Raw genomic sequence first — 18,264 nt, forward strand, 5'->3', positions numbered from 1 at the left:
TACATTGGATACCATTGGAGAAAATGTTTAGGTGGAAAAATAAAATAATTGACACATTTTGCTTCCAGCACTCCTAATCCTCAATGACACACCGACTACCAATGTGCAGATTTTGTGATGAAGCCTTGTTGCCCAGTGACTTACCGCTGCTTACCTTGTGATTAGCTTTCTCTTTGCAGGCACCAGTGAGTCGTAAAGTGCAATGTAATTCATGCTGCAATCACCATTCATAAAATACTTATTTATCACAATCTGCAGTGAGTGGTTTGCTGGCCCACTCATCTCCCAGCGGCAGGGCATAGATTGGTTCCACTGGATTCTCATATCAGTCATAGGACATGCTGAAGGGTGAGATAAGATCAAAAGAACTTCATGCAGGAACAAAATTGAGACTCATTGTTCTTTGTTGCAACTGCAAAATCATTTGTAAATACTGTTACTGGAACATGGAGTCTTCTTGTACGCCGGTTGCAAGGAGGGATTAGTAAAATGAATCAATTAAGATGATTTTATGGAAGTTTTCAAGCTTCTTGGATGTTAAATATCCTTCGCACATTTCAAGAAATGAACTACTTTGTAAAAATTAAAAAAATTGACTAACGGGATGCTGCAAGTTATATTCATAGGTAGATATGGTGGTAAAGAAGGGTTTTGGTACATTGGCCTTCATCAGTCAGGGTATCGAGTATAAAAGTTGGGATGTTATATTACACATATACAAGATTGTGGTGATAATTTGGAGTAATGTGTTCAGTTTTGGTCGCCCTGCTATAGGAAGGATGTCATTAAGTTGGAAACGGTGCTGAGAATATTTACATGAACATTGCCAGGACTTGAGCTTCAGGGAGTGGTTGGGCAGGCTAGGACTTTATTCCTTGAAGCACAGGAGGCGGAGGGATGATCTTATAAAGTAGTCTAAGATCATGAGGAATTTGAAAACAATTTATGCAATTAATTTTTTTAAACATATCGTTGGGAAAGATAATCCATGATTACACTTGCAATTATGTCACCATTTTAATGTGTTATGTTCTCTGCTGTGCTAACAGACAATATGTTTAACTACATTTTGCTGCTCCCTGATGGCCACGACACAGGACCTTTGCAGAAACTAATGTGCACTCAATTTAAAAGAATATGTACCTTCTTCCAATGACAGAGAATATGTGTTGTGTTCTGTCTCTGTAACAGAAGCATCAAAAGTAAAAGTTATAATCAAATATTCTGTATCAAAATAAACATTTTAAAAAAAAGGACTGAGTACGATCACTAATATTTTCTAATTATGTTGGGGTTTTGTCAAACCCAGAGCCTTTAAATGGCATATACCATTCAGTTGTGAAAACAGTTCAATGCTCATCTTAAAAAGTTACAACTGATTTCTCGTTTTCATAGAAACAAATTAAAATTTAGTGTGTAATTGTTTTAATCATTTCATTGTTAGTATTCTGAGCTACTTCATTAAATGCCCGCCGAGTAACTCTTTGCAAAAGTATGTTTGCAGTATCTGGCAAATTTAATAAATCGACCTTCTGACAACTTCTTCACCTGGGAAAAAGAACTAAATGAGAATGGTACATGACATTGATTAGCACAAACTTCCATGTTCAATCTTTGCACTTGGCCGATTACAAATGTAGATACAGTGATTGTTCCCACATGCCCAAGTATATTTATGATAAATAACACATCATTTCTCTAATTTGATATAATAGGAAAAAATTCATACCATAAATGTCAATGGAATTGACATCTATAAGTAAGTTTCCCAGGAACACTGCAGCAGTATTAGAGTCAGTTGTTTTCCTCAATACCTTAATCACATCATCTGCAAGTAGGGACTGCCTGTGTTCTAGAAGTCTGGTTTTACCCACATTGAATGCAACCATAAAGTAAGCTATCACACTTCCTTCACTGTGAAAAAGAAAGACAGTCGATTTCATTGGAAAAGGCACATTACAAAAATCTATTATTCTCAAAGTTCGTTCAAAGTAAGGTTTGTTTACTGATGGGAAACTACTGTTGCACCTGCACAAATTGAGTATAAAAGATTGGCATGTGTTTACTACAATGTGCCTTATAATAGAATCAGAGTTATACAGGATGGAAACAGGCCCTTCAACCCATCTTGTTCATGCCGACCATGTTGGCATACTCGTCTGGCCCTCTCTCCCCTCTCACTTTCATCCTATGTCCTCTAGTTTTAGAACCCTTCACCCTGGAGAAAAGACTGTGAGCATACACTTTATCCATGCCCTTCATGATCATGTAGAAGTAAGTTTTGGGACAGGAATCAGAGATTTCACAATACAAAGCAATTCCAAAAGGATGCTTGGCCATCTGTCCTCGTTGATTTTTATTTAAAATGGCCTTCCTTGGCTTGGTAATGAGTGAATCTCCACAATCTTTTAAAATGCTCCTGTCTGCTTGTTGTCCTGCACTAAGTCTCATGTAGTCATCTTCGCTTTCCTCACGGACCTGTTGATCCTGCACTACATCAGACTTTGTGAAAAAGGCATTTTCCTCTAATTGCTATGACTGATCATGAGCTGAAGTATCAGGCACCCATGATATTCCCCTCCTGGTGTTTGATTCCAGTGAAGTCAACAGAAATGAATATTAGAAATAGTGCAATGCGGCCCAATAAAGTGTACATCTCATATAGGTATGTGGACGGGAAAGGTTTAAAGTGATATGGGCCAAATGTAGTCAAATGGATCTAGATTAGATGGTGCATCTTGGTCAGCATGAACGAGTTGGGCCAAATAGGCTGTTTCCTTGCTGTATGACTAGCGCAAAGCCCAAAGGTAAATTCATGCCCCATTTCCTATTTCTATTTTTATGTTTCTGAGCATTAACTGTTAATAATTTCATATTAATAATTCACAAATTCCCTTCTCTCCACCAACATTCCCCTGCTCAACTCCCCTGGTTTCTTACATCTCTTTCCTCTGCGATTGGTCAAATTCTCAGTTACCCCTTCTCATTTTTGTTTCTGTTTGGTTTGCAGTTCACTTTCCTCAATCATCGGAGAAAAGATTTTGTACTTTTTTCTAACTAAACTATCTGCACAAGTGTAACTCTTCTTATTGCCTGCTGGACTTTGGGAGATCTACCAAAGTTTGTTTTCCTTCTTGGATTTCTATCATTTTTTGGTGAAAAAAAATCTTTTGTTTGCCAAAACTGAAAGAATAAAATTATTATTAGTCTGGAAGGAGTGGAAGTAGAATAATGTGGAAATAATGTGTGAATGGGGGATCGATGGTTGGCATGGACATGATGGGCTGAAGGGCCTGTTTCTATGATATATCTTTCAATCAATCAATCAAATCAATTGCTGCTCTTTAGTTCAGTGTAGTAGAGAACAAAATTTGCAGAAGGTTTCTGTCATCTATTCAAAATGTTTTAACAAATTAACATTTAAACTCTAATAATCTTCCATTGTGATGGTAAAATCATATTAAGTGATCAATTCCTACCTAAAGGCGACAACGTTGACACTGATAACGTTTTGTGTCAATTGTGATCTTCCAAATATCTCAGTCAACTGCCAAACACATAAAATAAAATATAGTTGCAAAGTGAATACTTTTCATCATGCTTGTTTTTTTAAATTTTTTTTTTTTTTAATTTTTATTTTATTTTATTTTATTTTTATTTTATTTTTATTTTACATACTTTTCATCATGCTTTGTGACAGTTATTTCTGAGTAACTATTTTATGACCAAACTAAATAAATCGCCATTGTTTCACGCTGATGAGAATCACATTAACTGATATTTTTAATGATTATTCAATGTGAGCATGTAATTGGAAGGTTCTGAAAGCCCTGGATCAACAATGTGCAATTAACAAAGACGTTTGATCTTGGTGAAATTGCACACAAAATTATTGCTGCCTTCTCATTGCCTGAATTTAAATAATTAGTCAGCACTAACACTCACTGTTTGAAAACCAAACACCAGCATATTCTGAAAATTTGAAATGAATTCAGAAAAGTGTTGGGAATTTTCAGCACTTCAGGCAGCACCTGTGAGGAGAAACAGTTAACATTTCAAGTCACAGATGCTGTCCGACTGGCTTTTTATTTCCAACCACATTAATTATTGCCATTATGCATCACTATGAGTTGAATGCTGCTCCTTTCTTACAAATAAACACTTGGCAGTGTGCAGAATGTGGTTTTGATTCATTGCCCACCTTGTTTAACAAGAGACAAAGTGCTGGAGGAACTCTGGATGATATTGACCAGGCAGCATCTGTGGAGGGAATGGACAGATAACGTTTCATATAGGCACCCTTCTTCAGACCCAAAATGTCATTTGTCCATTCCCTGCTGCCTGACCCACTGAGTTCCTCCAGCATTTTGCTTTTTGCTCACGATTCCAACATCTGCAGCTCTCGTTTCTCACTGTTTGACCTGAGCCTGCACTTATACAGGGAGATGCAGCTGGAATTGGTGCCTCGCAGATTACCTGTGGACAGAGCAGATCAAACGGCTAGATTTTCAGATGATGCACTGTATTCAGCAAACATAGAAACATAGAAACATAGAAATTAGGTGCAGGAGTAGGCCATTCGGCCCGTCGAGCCTGCACCGCCATTCAATATGATCATGGCTGATCATCCAACTCAGTATCCCGCACCTGCCTTCTCTCCATACCCTCTGATCCCCTTAGCCACAAGGGCCACATCTAACTCCCTCTTAAATATAGCCAATGAACTGGCCTCGACTACCCTCTGTGGCAGAGAGTTCCAGAGATTCACCACTCTCTGTGTGAAAAAAGTTCTTCTCATCTCGGTTTTAAAGGATTTCCCCCTTATCCTTAAGCTGTGACCCCTTGTCCTGGACTTCCCCAACATCGGGAGCAATCTTCCTGCATCTAGCCTGTCCAACCCCTTAAGAATTTTATAAGTTTCTATAAGATCCCCTCTCAATCTCCTAAATTCTAGAGAGTATAAACCAAATCTATCCAGTCTTTCTTCATAAGACAGTCCTGACATCCCAGGAATCAGTCTAGTGAACCTTCTCTGCACTCCCTCTATGACAATAATGTCCTTCCTCAGATTTGGAGACCAAAACTGTATGCAATACTCCAGGTGTGGTCTCACCAAGACCCTGTACAACTGCAGTAGAACCTCCCTGCTCCTATACTCAAATCCTTTTGCTATGAAAGCTAACATACCATTCGCTTTCTTCACTGCCTGCTGCACCTACATGCCTACTTTCAATGACTGGTGTACCATGACACCCAGGTCTCGCTGCATCTCCCCTTTTCCTAGTCGGCCACCATTTAGATAATAGTCTGCTTTCCTGTTTTTGCCACCAAAATGGATAACCTCACATTTATCCACATTATACTGCATCTGCCAAACATTTGCCCACTCACCCAGCCTATCCAAGTCACCTTGCAGTCTCCTAGCATCCTCCTCACAGCTAACACTGCCCCCCAGCTTAGTGTCATCCGCAAATTTGGAGATATTGCCTTCAATTCCCTCATCCAGATCATTAATATATATTGTAAATAGCTGGGGTCCCAGCACTGAGCCTTGCGGTGCCCCACTAGTCACTGCCTGCCATTGTGAAAAGGACACGTTTACTCTTACTCTTTGCTTCCTGTTTGCCAGCCAGTTCTCTATCCACATCAATACTGAACCCCCAATGCCGTGTGCTTTAAGTTTGTATACTAATCTCTTATGTGGGACCTTGTCGAAAGCCTTCTGGAAGTCCAGATACACCACATCCACTGGTTCTCCCCTATCCACGCTACTAGTTACATCCTCGAAAAATTCTATAAGATTCGTCAGACATGATTTACCTTTTGTAAATCCATGCCGACTTTGTCCAATGATTTCACCACTTTCCAAATGTGCTGCTATCCCATCTTTAATAACTGACTCTAGCAGTTTCCCCACTACCGATGTTAGACTAACTGGTCTGTAATCCCCCGTTTTCTCTCTCCCTCCCTTCTTAAAAAGTGGGGTTACGTTTGCTACCCGCCAATCCTCAGGAACTACTCCAGAATCTAAAGAGTTTTGAAAGATTATTACTAATGCATCCACTATTTCTGGAGCTACTTCCTTAAGTACTCTGGGATGCAGCCTATCTGGCCCTGGGGATTTATCGGCCTTTAATCCATTCAATTTACCCAACACCACTTCCCGGCTAACCTGGATTTTACTCAATTCCTCCAACTCCTTTGACCCGCGGTCCCCTGCTATTTCCGGCAGATTATTTATGTCTTCCTTAGTGAAGACGGAACCAAAGTAGTTATTCAATTGGTCCGCCATATCCTTGTTCCCCATGATCAACTCACCTGTTTCTGACTGTAAGGGACCTACATTTGTTTTAACTAATCTCTTTCTTTTCACATATCTATAAAAACTTTTGCAGTCAGTTTTTATGTTCCCTGCCAGTTTTCTTTCATAATCTATTTTTCCTTTCCTAATTAAGCCCTTTGTCCTCCTCTGCTGGTCTCTGAATTTCTCCCAGTCCTCCGGTATGCTGCTTTTTCTGGCTAATTTGTACGCATCATCCTTCGCTTTGATACTATCCCTGATTTCCCTTGTTATCCACGGATGTACTACCTTCCCTGATTTATTCTTTTGCCAAACTGGGATGAACAATTTTTGTAGTTCATCCATGCAGTCTATAAATGTCTTCCATTGCATATCCACCGTCAACCCTTTTAAAATTAATTGCCAGTCAATCTTGGCCAAATGAGTGTACAGATCAGAATAGCTCTTCACCCACAAGAGATCAGATTCAGGTTCAGATTCAGATTCAACCATAATTGTCATTGTCAGTGTACAATACAGAGACAACGAAATGCAGTTAGCATCTCCCTGGAAGAGCGACATAGCATATGATTTCAATAAATAAAACTATTTACATGTATACAGACATAGTGTTTTTCCTGTGGGAGGAGTGTCCGGGGGGGGTGATTGGCAGTCACCGAGGTACGTTGTTGAGTAGTGTGACAGCCGCAGGGAAGAAGCTGTTCCTGGACCTGCTGGTCCGGCAACGGAGAGACCTGTAGCACCTCCCGGATGGTAGGAGGGTAAACAGTCCATGGTTGGGGTGTGAGCAGTCCTTGGCGATGCTGAGCGCCCTTCGCAGACGCTTGCTTTGGACAGACTCAATGGAGGGGAGCGAGGAACCGGTGATGCGTTGGGCAATTTTCACCACCCTCTGCAATGCTTTCCGGTCGGAGACAGAACAGATGCCATACCATACTGTGATACAGTTGGTAAGGATGCTCTCGATGGTGCAGCGGTAGAAGTTCACCAGAATCTGAGGAGACAGATGGACCTTCTTCAGTCTCCTCAGGAAGAAGAGACGCTGGTGAGCCTTCTTGACCAGAGTTGAGGTATTGTGGGTCCAAGAGAGGTCATCGGAGATGTTGACCCCCAGGAACCTGAAGCTGGAAACACGTTCCACCTCCGTCCCGTTGATATGGATGGGGGTGTGCGTGCCGCCCCTAGACTTCCTGAAGTCTACAATGAGCTCCTTGGTCTTCTTGGAGTTAAGGGCCAGGTTGTTGTCAGCGCACCATGCTGCTAGGCGCTGGACCTCCTCCCTGTAGGCCGACTCATCGTTGTTGCTGATGAGGCCAATCACCGTTGTATCATCTGCATACTTGATGATGGTGTTAGTACCATGTTCAGGTGTGCAGTCGCAGGTGAGAGATAAGTAAATTCCTCAGACATAAAGCACAGAGGAAGAAAAAACCTGTAGATGTCCCTGCATGGAGCTCAGTCCCAGGTTTGTGGATTAATTGCTGCAAAAGTCTCAATGCCAACAACTACATTCCTTAGGAAATTCAAAACATCCACAAATACGTTAAAGACATTTGGACGGAGATATGGACATGACAGTTTAGAAGGATATGGACCAAGGATCTTATAGAAACATATAAAATTATAAAAGGACTTGACAAGCTAGATGCAGGAAAAATGTTCCCAATGTTGGGCGAGTCCAGAACCAGGGGCCACAGTCTTAGAATAAAGGGGAGGCCATGTAAAGTAAAGCAAAGTAAAGTAAAGTAAAGTAAAGTAGCCTTTATTGTCATTCAGACCTTGCGCTGAACGAAATTTTGTTGCCTTGCAGTCCTACATACAGTAAAAAATGACAAAAACACACAATAAACACAAATTAACATCCACCACAGTGAGTTCACCAGGCACCTCCTCACTGTGATGGAAGGCAAAAGTCTTAAGTCTTTGTCTCTTCCCTTCTTATTCTCCCTCTGCACCGAGGCGATCCAGGCTTCGGACGTTGTGACCCCGCCGGGTGATGGTAAGTAATGGCAGTCCCGCGGCTGAATCCAAGCTCCGCGAACGGGCCGGTTCAACTCCGCGGCCCGGGGTGGTCGAAGCCGCCGAAGCTGCAGTGGACGACCCTCCAGTCCAGCGGACGCAGCTGTTGTCGCGGGAGCTCCGGAGAACAGGTCACCAACCTGTGACCTGCGAGCTCCCGACGATGTCGTCCACTGGGCCCGCGGTCGAGTCCACCGGGCCTGCGGCCGATCCTCCGAGGTCGGGTCGCCGCTGCCTCTGCCCGCTCCAGGGTCGGGTCACCGCTGCCGCTGCCCGCTCTAAGGTCGGGTCGCCGCTGCCGCTGCCCGCTCTAAGGTCGGGTCGCCGTTGCCGCTGCCTCTGCCCGCTCCGAGGTCGAGTCGCCGTTGCCACTGCCGCTGCCCGCTCTGAGGTCGGGTCGCCGCTGCCGCTGCCCCAGCTCCGAGGCTGCCAGCTCCGCTATTAGGCCTCGGTGGAGACGGAGACGGGGATACGACAAGAAAAGTCGCATCCCCCCGAGGAAGAGACCAAAAACATGTTTCTCCCCCCCACCCACACACATACACAACCTAATAAACCAAAAATTAACTAAAACAGGACAAAAGAACAACACAAAAAATTTAAAAAACAGACGGACTGCAGGCGAGCCGCAGCTGCTAAGGCAACGCCGCCATCTTTAAGACTGAAGTGAGAAAAACTTTTTCACCCAGAGAGTTGTGAATTTGTGGAATGTCCTGCCTCAGAGGGCAGTGGGGGCCAAATCACTGGATGGATTTAAGAGAGAGTTAGATAGAGCTCTAGCGGCTAGTGGGATCAAGGGATATGGGGAGAAGGCAGGCACGGGTTGTTGATTGGAGACGATCAGCCATGATCACAATGAATGGCGGTGCTGGCTCAAAGGCCCGAATGGCCTCCTCCTGCACCTATTTTCTATGTTTCGATGTTTCTAAATGCAGGCAAATGGGACTAACCCAATCGACCAACTTGGTCGGTATGAACAAGGCAGGCCAAGGGGATTGTTTCCCAATTTTAGCTTTAACTCTATCCCACCCAGGATGTGAGTGTTATTCTGCAATACTCAGTTTACCTCATCCACATGACTCATTGAACAATAATCTCCATCAGTCAGGTTTATGTGGCTCACCACCGCATCGTCATTCATGCCAACAACTTCAAAACCACATTTTTCACACTGCCAAATATTTAACCATGAAAAGTTCACCATTCAAACCAAAAGCACAGCATTCACTACCACCATTACCCCAGTGAGGTACATGACTGATCCCCACAACGATAACCCACTGAAGACATTATATTATACACTCCCTGTAGGAGAAGTTGATGTTCATGTTTAGAGTGGACACAGGCACTTGATGGCCACCAGCTGAGTTGAGAACATTGACAATGATGGTACACTTACACCAACCCTTCTTATTACAACAGGACTAATAAACATTTGTATCGCATGGCCGGAATATGAAATAATGGCATTGAATTTTTTAAAGAGGTGCCACTGCACTGTACTGGCACACACCTTCACAAGGAAAAGCACTGACATTATCCAACCTAGACAGAGAGATTTGAACACTAGCTCTGCTGGCTATAAATCAATGCTGGCTTAAACTTGGTTTTACCCTCAAAACCTGCAGATCAAAATAGCAGACATGTTGAGCACAAGTTGGCTGGATCTTAATTACATCATTCAAGGATCATCACCCTTAATCAAGGACATCACCCTTAATCACTCAAGGAGACTTTTCAAATTAAACTAGATTTTTTTTGGGTGCAAATGCACGCGTTTATATCCTCTAAAATTATTCAATATTACTAAATAATTGATCAACTAAAAATTAACTATTGTACACCGATAAAACTAGTAAATAGTTCAGTTTACCCTCAAGCCATTTTCATTCATATTACTCACAAGTGGTTGATCGGTAAAAAAGCTCTGTTTTGGTGGTTAACCCATTTTCAGATGAATTAAAAAGACTGCAGTAGGACACTACCCTAAATACATCAAAGAATAACTTTTATTATAACAGGGACAAAATGTTACCATTTTATTATGCTGACTGATAAAAGATTTTACATGCATGATGAGGTAAGTTGTTTAGGTGCAAACTTTAATCCATAACTTCACGTTAGATATCAGAGAGAAAATATCATGTGCAATTTGTGCCCAGATTAAACTGCGGCCAAAATTCTTTATTCTATTAACTTTTAGTACTTCGAAATGTTAATCTGATTTGTGACCATAACACTACATGTTCCTCTTTAAAATAGACTGCACCTATGAATTAAAAAAAACAATACAAACCTTTCATGATAGAATGTTACTTACTGGTTCCTCAACCTGCTTGGCTAAGTGTAAGAACTCATTGGATTTGCTGTCTGTTAACGTAGAACTGAAGAGGACATTTAGCAGACGTATGGAACCACTGAAGTAAACTCTACTATTTGGAGTCTCATCTGTTGGATTTGACAGAATGCACAAAATCAGTTAACCATTGCAGAATGTAGAAGTTGCATGTGTGTAAAGATTATTAATTATTGATGGTAGATGCTGGAACTACAATCACAGTAAGTGACCAACTTAATGTTAAAAGAAAAAAAAAATCACCAAATGCTGGCGTCTCAGGCAGCATCTCTGAAGGACACAGATAGGTGACAATTAGGGGACCAATATTATTATAAATACTTAAACATTGCTCCACAAAAAGGACCAAACATGACAAAAGCCATTCCAAAATCAATCAGAATCTAATTCTGGAGGGATCTAGACCAAACACAGGTACATGGGACCAACCTAGATGAAGTATCTTGTCAGCAAGGACAAGTTGGGCCTAAGGCTTGTTTCCGTGCTGTATGACTCTATTTTCTGTTAAATTAGTAACGCTAATTCTGAAAAATCAAAAACAAAAAAAAACGTGACAGGATTCTAGCTTTGGAAATCAATCACACATTTATATACCATATCCAGCAACCACTCTTAAATAATAAAACACGTTACAGTTTGGGCAAATGTAAAGCCATGGAAAAGATTATGATGTTAACATATCATTAAACCATATCATTATACCATATAAGAAGCTTAAAATAACCTGTAGATCAATGGCAAACATCACAGTAGTGATACAAGAGATTGCAGATGCTGGAATCTGTAGAAAAAAAAAAGGGCAGCTGCTGAAACTTAGCAGGTCAGGCAGTCACTGTGGAGGGAATGGACTGATGACGTGTTGGGTTGACACTCTTCATCTAGACTCTTGATGGTACAAGGGGGGCAAGAGATAGTCGAGTTATGAGGAGATAGTTTCACTGGGGCAAGTACAGGTGACTACAGTAGGCGTACCAGGGCAGTCCTGCTTGTGGATCTAGGATAGTTGACAGGCATAGGCAGTGTGGGGTTGGAGAACTATCAGGTTAAAGGTTGCGGAGAAAAGATCTCCGGAAGTGATGAAATCTGTGAGCATCTGGGAGACAGTGACCTGATTTTCATTGGTGGGGTCATGGTCGAGGGGGAGAGTTGCTGTCTGGTCTCAGCAAGTAGCAGTCGGTCTGACAAACCACAATGGCAAAACTCATAGGTGTGTCATATGTGTGATCAGCAGAAATGGAATAGCAGTGTGAACCTACACAGTGCCTTGGTCCTTGTATAGGTGAGCAGCAGGACTTCTCAGGGTGGCTTCAGTCGAGGGGTGAGCGAGCAGAGGGACCCCTTGATTTTTGTTTACAAAGGGAAGGACAAGATAGAGTCAGTCTGAGAAGATAGATACATTGGGACAATGTTTCAGTCTAGAGAAAGGCTTCCGACCCAAAGCATTGACTGTCCATTCCCTCCACAGACGCTCTGACCCACTGAGTTACTCCAGATGCTCTCCTTGTTTTCTGTCTGTCAGAAACAGATATGATGTGTGGTACATTGACAGATACTTCCATGAATGGGTTTATGTGAATGGAACCATTTGACCAAGGTCCAATCTATTCTGGAGATTTCTTCAACACTGTTTAATATTGGTTAAAACATCTATTCACCTATTGACTACATAAAGGATGATGAATTAAATGTCAGTGGCAACTTGAGAACATTAGTTTTACTTACAGAGAAAGTACCACAGAATGGCTGCAACTCCTCCCGAAGTGACCAACATTGTAAGCACTATCACAACAACCTTCGATAGACAGCATCTCTTCACATATGCTTCATCTAGACCAGTTGCTGGCTGTGTGTAAAGCTTCGCAGTGTGTGTTGGGACATCTGTATTCAAAGCTCCATGGCATAATGTCGGGCATGTCGAGGGAAAATTCTGTCTCGTTGTATAGTCCGGTGTGGTTAGAAATGCAGGATTTATCTAAAAACGATTGTACAAATTATATCATTCTGATGGCACAGCAATTAGCCCTTAGATAATCAATATAATCTTGTTATTCAGATATTAGAGGAAGTATACATTTATTATTTTCTAAAATTTGCATTTACTGCGAGCATATAGAATATAGTTAAATGGTTAAAAGATACAGTGCATAGGTCATATAAAAATCAAAGGTTAATGTATTTTGTATTATGCATGTCCTGAAATGGAACAAAGGAAACTGCAGAGAGTAGTCGACACTGCCTGTTCATCACAGGTACCCATCCACCCACCGAAGGGATGCAGGGTAGGATTTCCCTCCTAAAGGGAAGCCAATATCATCAAAGACCAATGTGTCCCTGGTCACGTTCTCATCTCACTGTTACAATTGGGAAGGTGATACAGAGGGAGGAGAGGAGAGAGGCCGGGGGAGGGGAGAGAGGCCGGGGGAGGGGAGAGGGGGGGGGGGAGGGGAGAGGGGGGGGGGAGAGGAGAAGGGAGAGGGGGGGAGAGGAGGGGCGGAGAGGAGGGGGGGAGAGGAGGGGGGGAGAGAGGAGGGGGGGGGAGAGAGGAGGGGGGGGAGAGAGGAGGGGGGGGGAGAGGAGGGGGGGAGAGAGGAGGGGGGGGAGAGAGGAGGGGGGGGAGAGAGGAGGGGGGGGAGAGAGGAGGGGGGGGAGAGAGGAGGGGGGGGAGAGAGGAGGGGGGGGAGAGAGGAGGGGGGGGGAGAGAGGAGGGGGGGAGAGAGGAGGGGGGGAGAGAGGAGGGGGGGAGAGAGGAGGGGGGGGAGAGAGGAGGGGGGGAGAGAGGAGGGGGGGAGAGAGGAGGGGGGGGAGAGAGGAGGGGGGGGAGGAGAGGAGGGGGGGAGAGAGGAGGGGGGGAGAGAGGAGGGGGGGGGGAGAGGAGGGGGGGGAGAGAGGAGGGGGGGAGAGAGGAGGGGGGGGAGAGAGGAGGGGGAGAGAGAGAGGAGGGGGGGAAAGAGAGGAGGGGGGGAGAGAGGAGGGGGAGAGAGAGGAGGGGGGGAGAGGAGGGGGGTAGAGAGGAGGGGGGGGAGAGGAGGGGGGGGAGAGGAGGGGGGGAGAGGAGGGGGGGGAGAGGAGGGGGGGAGAGGAGGGGGGGAGAGAGGAGGGGGGGGAGAGGAGGGGGGGGAGAGGAGGGGGGGGAGAGGAGGGGGGGGAGAGGAGGGGGGGGGAGAGGAGGGGGGGGGAGAGGAGGGGGGAGGAGAGGAGGGGGGGGGGGGAGAGGAGGGGGGGTGAAGAGGAGGGGGGGGAGAGGAGGGAGGGGTGGGGGGTGACAACACTCACAATGCGAGCAAGGGCGCAGACTTCAAAGTTTGTCAGATGTTTGAAGATTTTCATTAATAACTCGAGAAATAAAGCATGAAACTTTCAGATAAGGTGCTTTGGACTCCAGGGGAAAATTTTCAACCGGAATATGTAAAAATGTTACCGCTAGCACGTCGTTTTTTCCGAGAAAATGTGATTATACACAAACAAACACACACACAAACAAACACACACACAAACAAACACACACACACATCCCAGATCAGACTTAATAGTTACTAGACCAAGTGGGATCCATTGGGTCCCGTCACCTCAATGCACGGTTGCGAGGGGAGGGTGCGGCCTGTGACGTCACACACACACACAATAACCACCCTCCTTGATATTATATTAATGTTATTCATTCACTCCTTTTACCTATCCCCGCCCGATCAACTCGTGCATAGCCCCCAACTCACAGGCGCATCTAGAGAGAGAGGGGGGGGCAGAGACACAGAGAGAGGGGCAGATACGCAGAGAGGGGCAGAGACGCAGAGAGAGGGGCAGAGACACAATGGGGCTGAGAGAGAGAGGGGGACAGAGAGAGAGGGGCAGAGAGAGAGAGGGGGTAGAGGAGAAGGGAGGAGAGGAAGAGGGGGGGAGAGGAGGAGGGGAGAGGGGTGTGGGGAGCGGGTAGCGGGGCGCGCGTCAACCAAAGGTCTGCGTGATCAGCGGCTTCAATCCAGAGCCTGGGGGGGGAGGGGTCGTCACAGGGGAGGACTAGTTCCCGAACGCAATACTCCCTCGCTCCCGGCTGCAGGCTTCAGGTTGCAGGCTCCGGGCCCCAAGTACGGGGGGGGGGGAGGGGTGGGGGGGGGGGGGGGGGGGGTGACGTCACTCGCAGCGCGTGGAACATGGCGCAGGTTGCGCAAAGCAGATCCATTGTGCATCATCACGTCATCAGCCAAAGCAAGGCGGGTTTTTTTTCTACGTTCTTTCAGATTTTTGAACATTTTGATTAATAACTCAAGAAATAAAGCATGAATTTTTCAGGTAAGACGATTTCGGAGTCCACGGGATAAATCTCTACCAGAATATGTAAAACATTTTACCGTTAGAGTGTCGTTTTTTCGAGATGTGATTATACGCACACACACACACACATCCAAGATCAGAGTTTTATAATTATAGAGATATGATATGATTGAATCAAAATCAAGAATTATAAATTTACATTTCAAAAATGGTTTCACAATTCAGTAGTACTGATTTTCAGTATTCCATACATATTTGAGAATACATGAGGTTGCATGCAAAATACTGATTTTCAAAAATCCAGTTTCTGTGTAGTACACTCTTTTGCATTTATGCAGTATTTCCTCAAAGAAATACTGATTTTCAGCCATCAAAATACGTAAATGCTCGATGGAACTTGGCAGCTCTGCAATTATTCACAATCACATTGTGTTTGAGAATTCAAAATGTGATTTGTGATCTTGTTTGAGAGTCATCATGGAATTAGAATGTATTATAATAGTATGACAGTAAAATAGATTAGTTTGAAAGCGATCATAGTAATGTAAATGCACCATTTAGTTTGACTTCAATTTTCATGATGGAAATTGATGTCGAACTAAATGTTGTATTCACATCACTATTCCATGTTAAAATTGATGTGATGTGAAGTTGTTAGGTCAGGAGGACCAGTAAGGGTGCACTGCACACACTAACACAGTCTAACAGTAACAAGCAATCAAATCAACACAAAACATTTTCTAAAAAAAGGTTTTCTTTACTGCAAAAACTTACCGTATTTTATTTGCAGTTTTTGCATGCTCCTTTATAGCATTTTACATAACATTTTACAACAGTACAACTTGATTATTAAACAAGGACAACTTCAATTCTTGATTTAAAAAAAATGTATACAACAATGACACCAATCATCCCATTCCACCCACTCATTACTCTTGATTCAACCAAAATTATTTCTGAAATATTGGTCATAAATCTGGTGCGAAAATGCTCCAAAATGAGGCTCAGACTGCACCAGAGAGCATCTAAAACCTCAGAGCCTCCAGGACCCTTAAGTGGGCCCTGGACCCTGGCCGTGAGGGACTTTGCGCTTCACACTCATGATGTGCACTGCGCGCACATTCTTTTACAAAAAATGTTTGTAATCCAGTCATGCCATTATTTTTTTGTTGTGTTTAAAATATGTTTTGGGATTTTTGTTGTTGTTTTATGTGGGGGGAAGAGGGTACGGTAAGGGGGAAACCGTCCTTCAGTCGCTTCCTGGAGAGGATGCGACTATTATTCGAGTTGCGTCCTCACTCCCCCCCCCCACCACGGCCTCCCTACTGGATTGGCGCGTCCTTTCCTGCCGGGACCGACCAGAGCTCCAGCAGCGGTGGCGCAGCACTGGATACATCGCGGAGCGGATGATGCCTCACCTAGGATCGCCGTTTGGAGCTCTGGAGTGTTGGGCCTGCTGCATCGACATCGCGGAGCTGTGGTTCGCGGAGCTCCCAACGCGGGCGGTGCTAGGCGGAGATTCACACTGGCGACCTTTGTCGGGGGTCGCCAGCGTGAATCTCCGCCCAGCTCGGCCTGTGGACTTCGGGAGCCACGGAGGTGGCCGATTTAGAGGTCCGGGCCGCTTAGGATGTTCTCCCGTTCGACGTCGGGGTTCCATCATTCCCAGCAAGAGGGCCTGAACATCGGGCCACCCATATCGGCGACTACGGGGTGCTCGGGAGGCCCCGACCACGGGTGAACATCTGGGAAGATCAGCGAGGAGGTTGACTGGACTTTGGTTCCTTCCCTCACAGTGGGGAACTTTGGTGCCGCTGTGGGGATACCTGTGTCGTGGACTTCTGTGTTTTGTGCTATTTTTTATCTGTATGACTAAGGAAAATTGCATTTCGTTGTCTCTAGACAATGACAATAAATTGAATCCAATCCAATCCAATGCAATGCCACCCCCCTTTTTGAAAAGCTTCGTACGGGCCTGGGACTGTGTCTTTAATTGCACTACGGACTTCCGTTTTGCACTATTATGGCTACCTAGTATTACGGTTATTAATTTATTGCATTGTTAATTATTATACATTATATGTGTGTTATTGTGTTTACAGGCCTGTTAAGCTGTAGCAACTAAGGATTTCAATATTCCATTGTCGGTACATTTGACAATGAAACACTCTTAACTCTTGGAACAACAAGCAAGGTTACAGAATTTATTTTCTTTACACTAGCATGACCAGTTACTGAAGTGTAAACCAGATAAGCTCCCAGAATCTTATAAATAAATTCATGACTGGGAGTACTGTGTTCAGTTTGGTCACACAGCTATAGGAATGATGTCATTAAGCTGGAAAGAGTGCAACAACGATTTATGAGAATGTTGCAAGGACTCGAGGGCCTGAGCTACAGGGAGAGGTTGGGCAGGCTAGGACTTTATTCCTTGGAGCGCAGGTGGCTGAGGGGTGATCTCACAGAAGTAAATACGTTAATGTGGGGATTAGATAGGGTGAATGCAGACTCTTTTACCCAGGATATGGGAATCAAGAACCAGAGGACAATGATTTAAAGTGAAATGGGAAAGATTTAATAGAAACCAGAGGGGCAGCTTTTCCACACAGAGTGTGGTGTGCATATGAAATGAGCTGCCAGAGGAAGTAGTTATGGAAGGTGCAATAACATTTAAGAGGCATTTGGACTAGTAAATAAATAAGACAGGTTTACAAATAGATATGGGCCAAACATGGACAAATGGGACTAGCTTGGATGGGGCATGCATGAGTTGGGCTGAAGAGCCTGTTTCTATGATCATTTTACTGATCAAAATAATTGCCATAAGGAATATGCTGTTAAGGACTGAGGACAAGAAACCCATTAGTAATGATTCAGGCCATATCTGTATCATCTCCAGATCTGTATCATCTGTATCACCTGCCGATTGTATAGGAAGAACTGAATCACCTCACAAGAAGACCAAATGTAGCTAAGGTATCCTCTCCAACAGATCCTACAAAACTGAAAGAAGCTTCACCCCTACTCTTCATCTGAGAAGTTATTTCTATATTACTACCCGTGTTGCACAGAAACTGCCCTGCCCTAACACGGAGTTGCCCTTGATGAAAGAAAGAGTTGTACATTTACCAGCTCCAATAAAGCAAATAAAGCAAAGGAGATAAACCTGTATGAGGAGCAAACTCTGCAGATGACACCCAACAGTTAAATACTTTGTGGGATTTGGCAAATAGATTGGCTGCTAGGATTGGCACAACTCATCATATTTGTCCTTAATCCAAGTGTTACATTTTGTGCTTGAAGATAAATTGTCATCTGA

At 44.1% G+C, this 18,264-nt stretch overlaps 1 protein-coding gene across 1 annotated transcript in view; it reads right to left on the reverse strand.

Annotated features, from left to right (window-relative positions):
* Window positions 1-18,264, reverse strand: part of LOC116980249 (suppressor of tumorigenicity 14 protein homolog) — an 87,942-nt gene that overhangs the window by 63,209 nt on the left and 6,469 nt on the right. The window contains exons 2-7 of the mRNA XM_033032302.1: window positions 12,399-12,648; window positions 10,641-10,768; window positions 3,480-3,547; window positions 1,730-1,914; window positions 1,144-1,182; window positions 155-341 (exon numbers count right to left, since the gene is read on the reverse strand). Of these exons, the coding sequence (XP_032888193.1) occupies window positions 155-341; window positions 1,144-1,182; window positions 1,730-1,914; window positions 3,480-3,547; window positions 10,641-10,768; window positions 12,399-12,648 (857 nt within the window). The remainder of the gene's footprint in view (window positions 1-154; window positions 342-1,143; window positions 1,183-1,729; window positions 1,915-3,479; window positions 3,548-10,640; window positions 10,769-12,398; window positions 12,649-18,264) is intronic.

This window comes from Amblyraja radiata, chromosome 14 (genome assembly GCF_010909765.2).
Source record: "Amblyraja radiata isolate CabotCenter1 chromosome 14, sAmbRad1.1.pri, whole genome shotgun sequence".
Taxonomy (NCBI): domain Eukaryota; kingdom Metazoa; phylum Chordata; class Chondrichthyes; order Rajiformes; family Rajidae; genus Amblyraja; species Amblyraja radiata.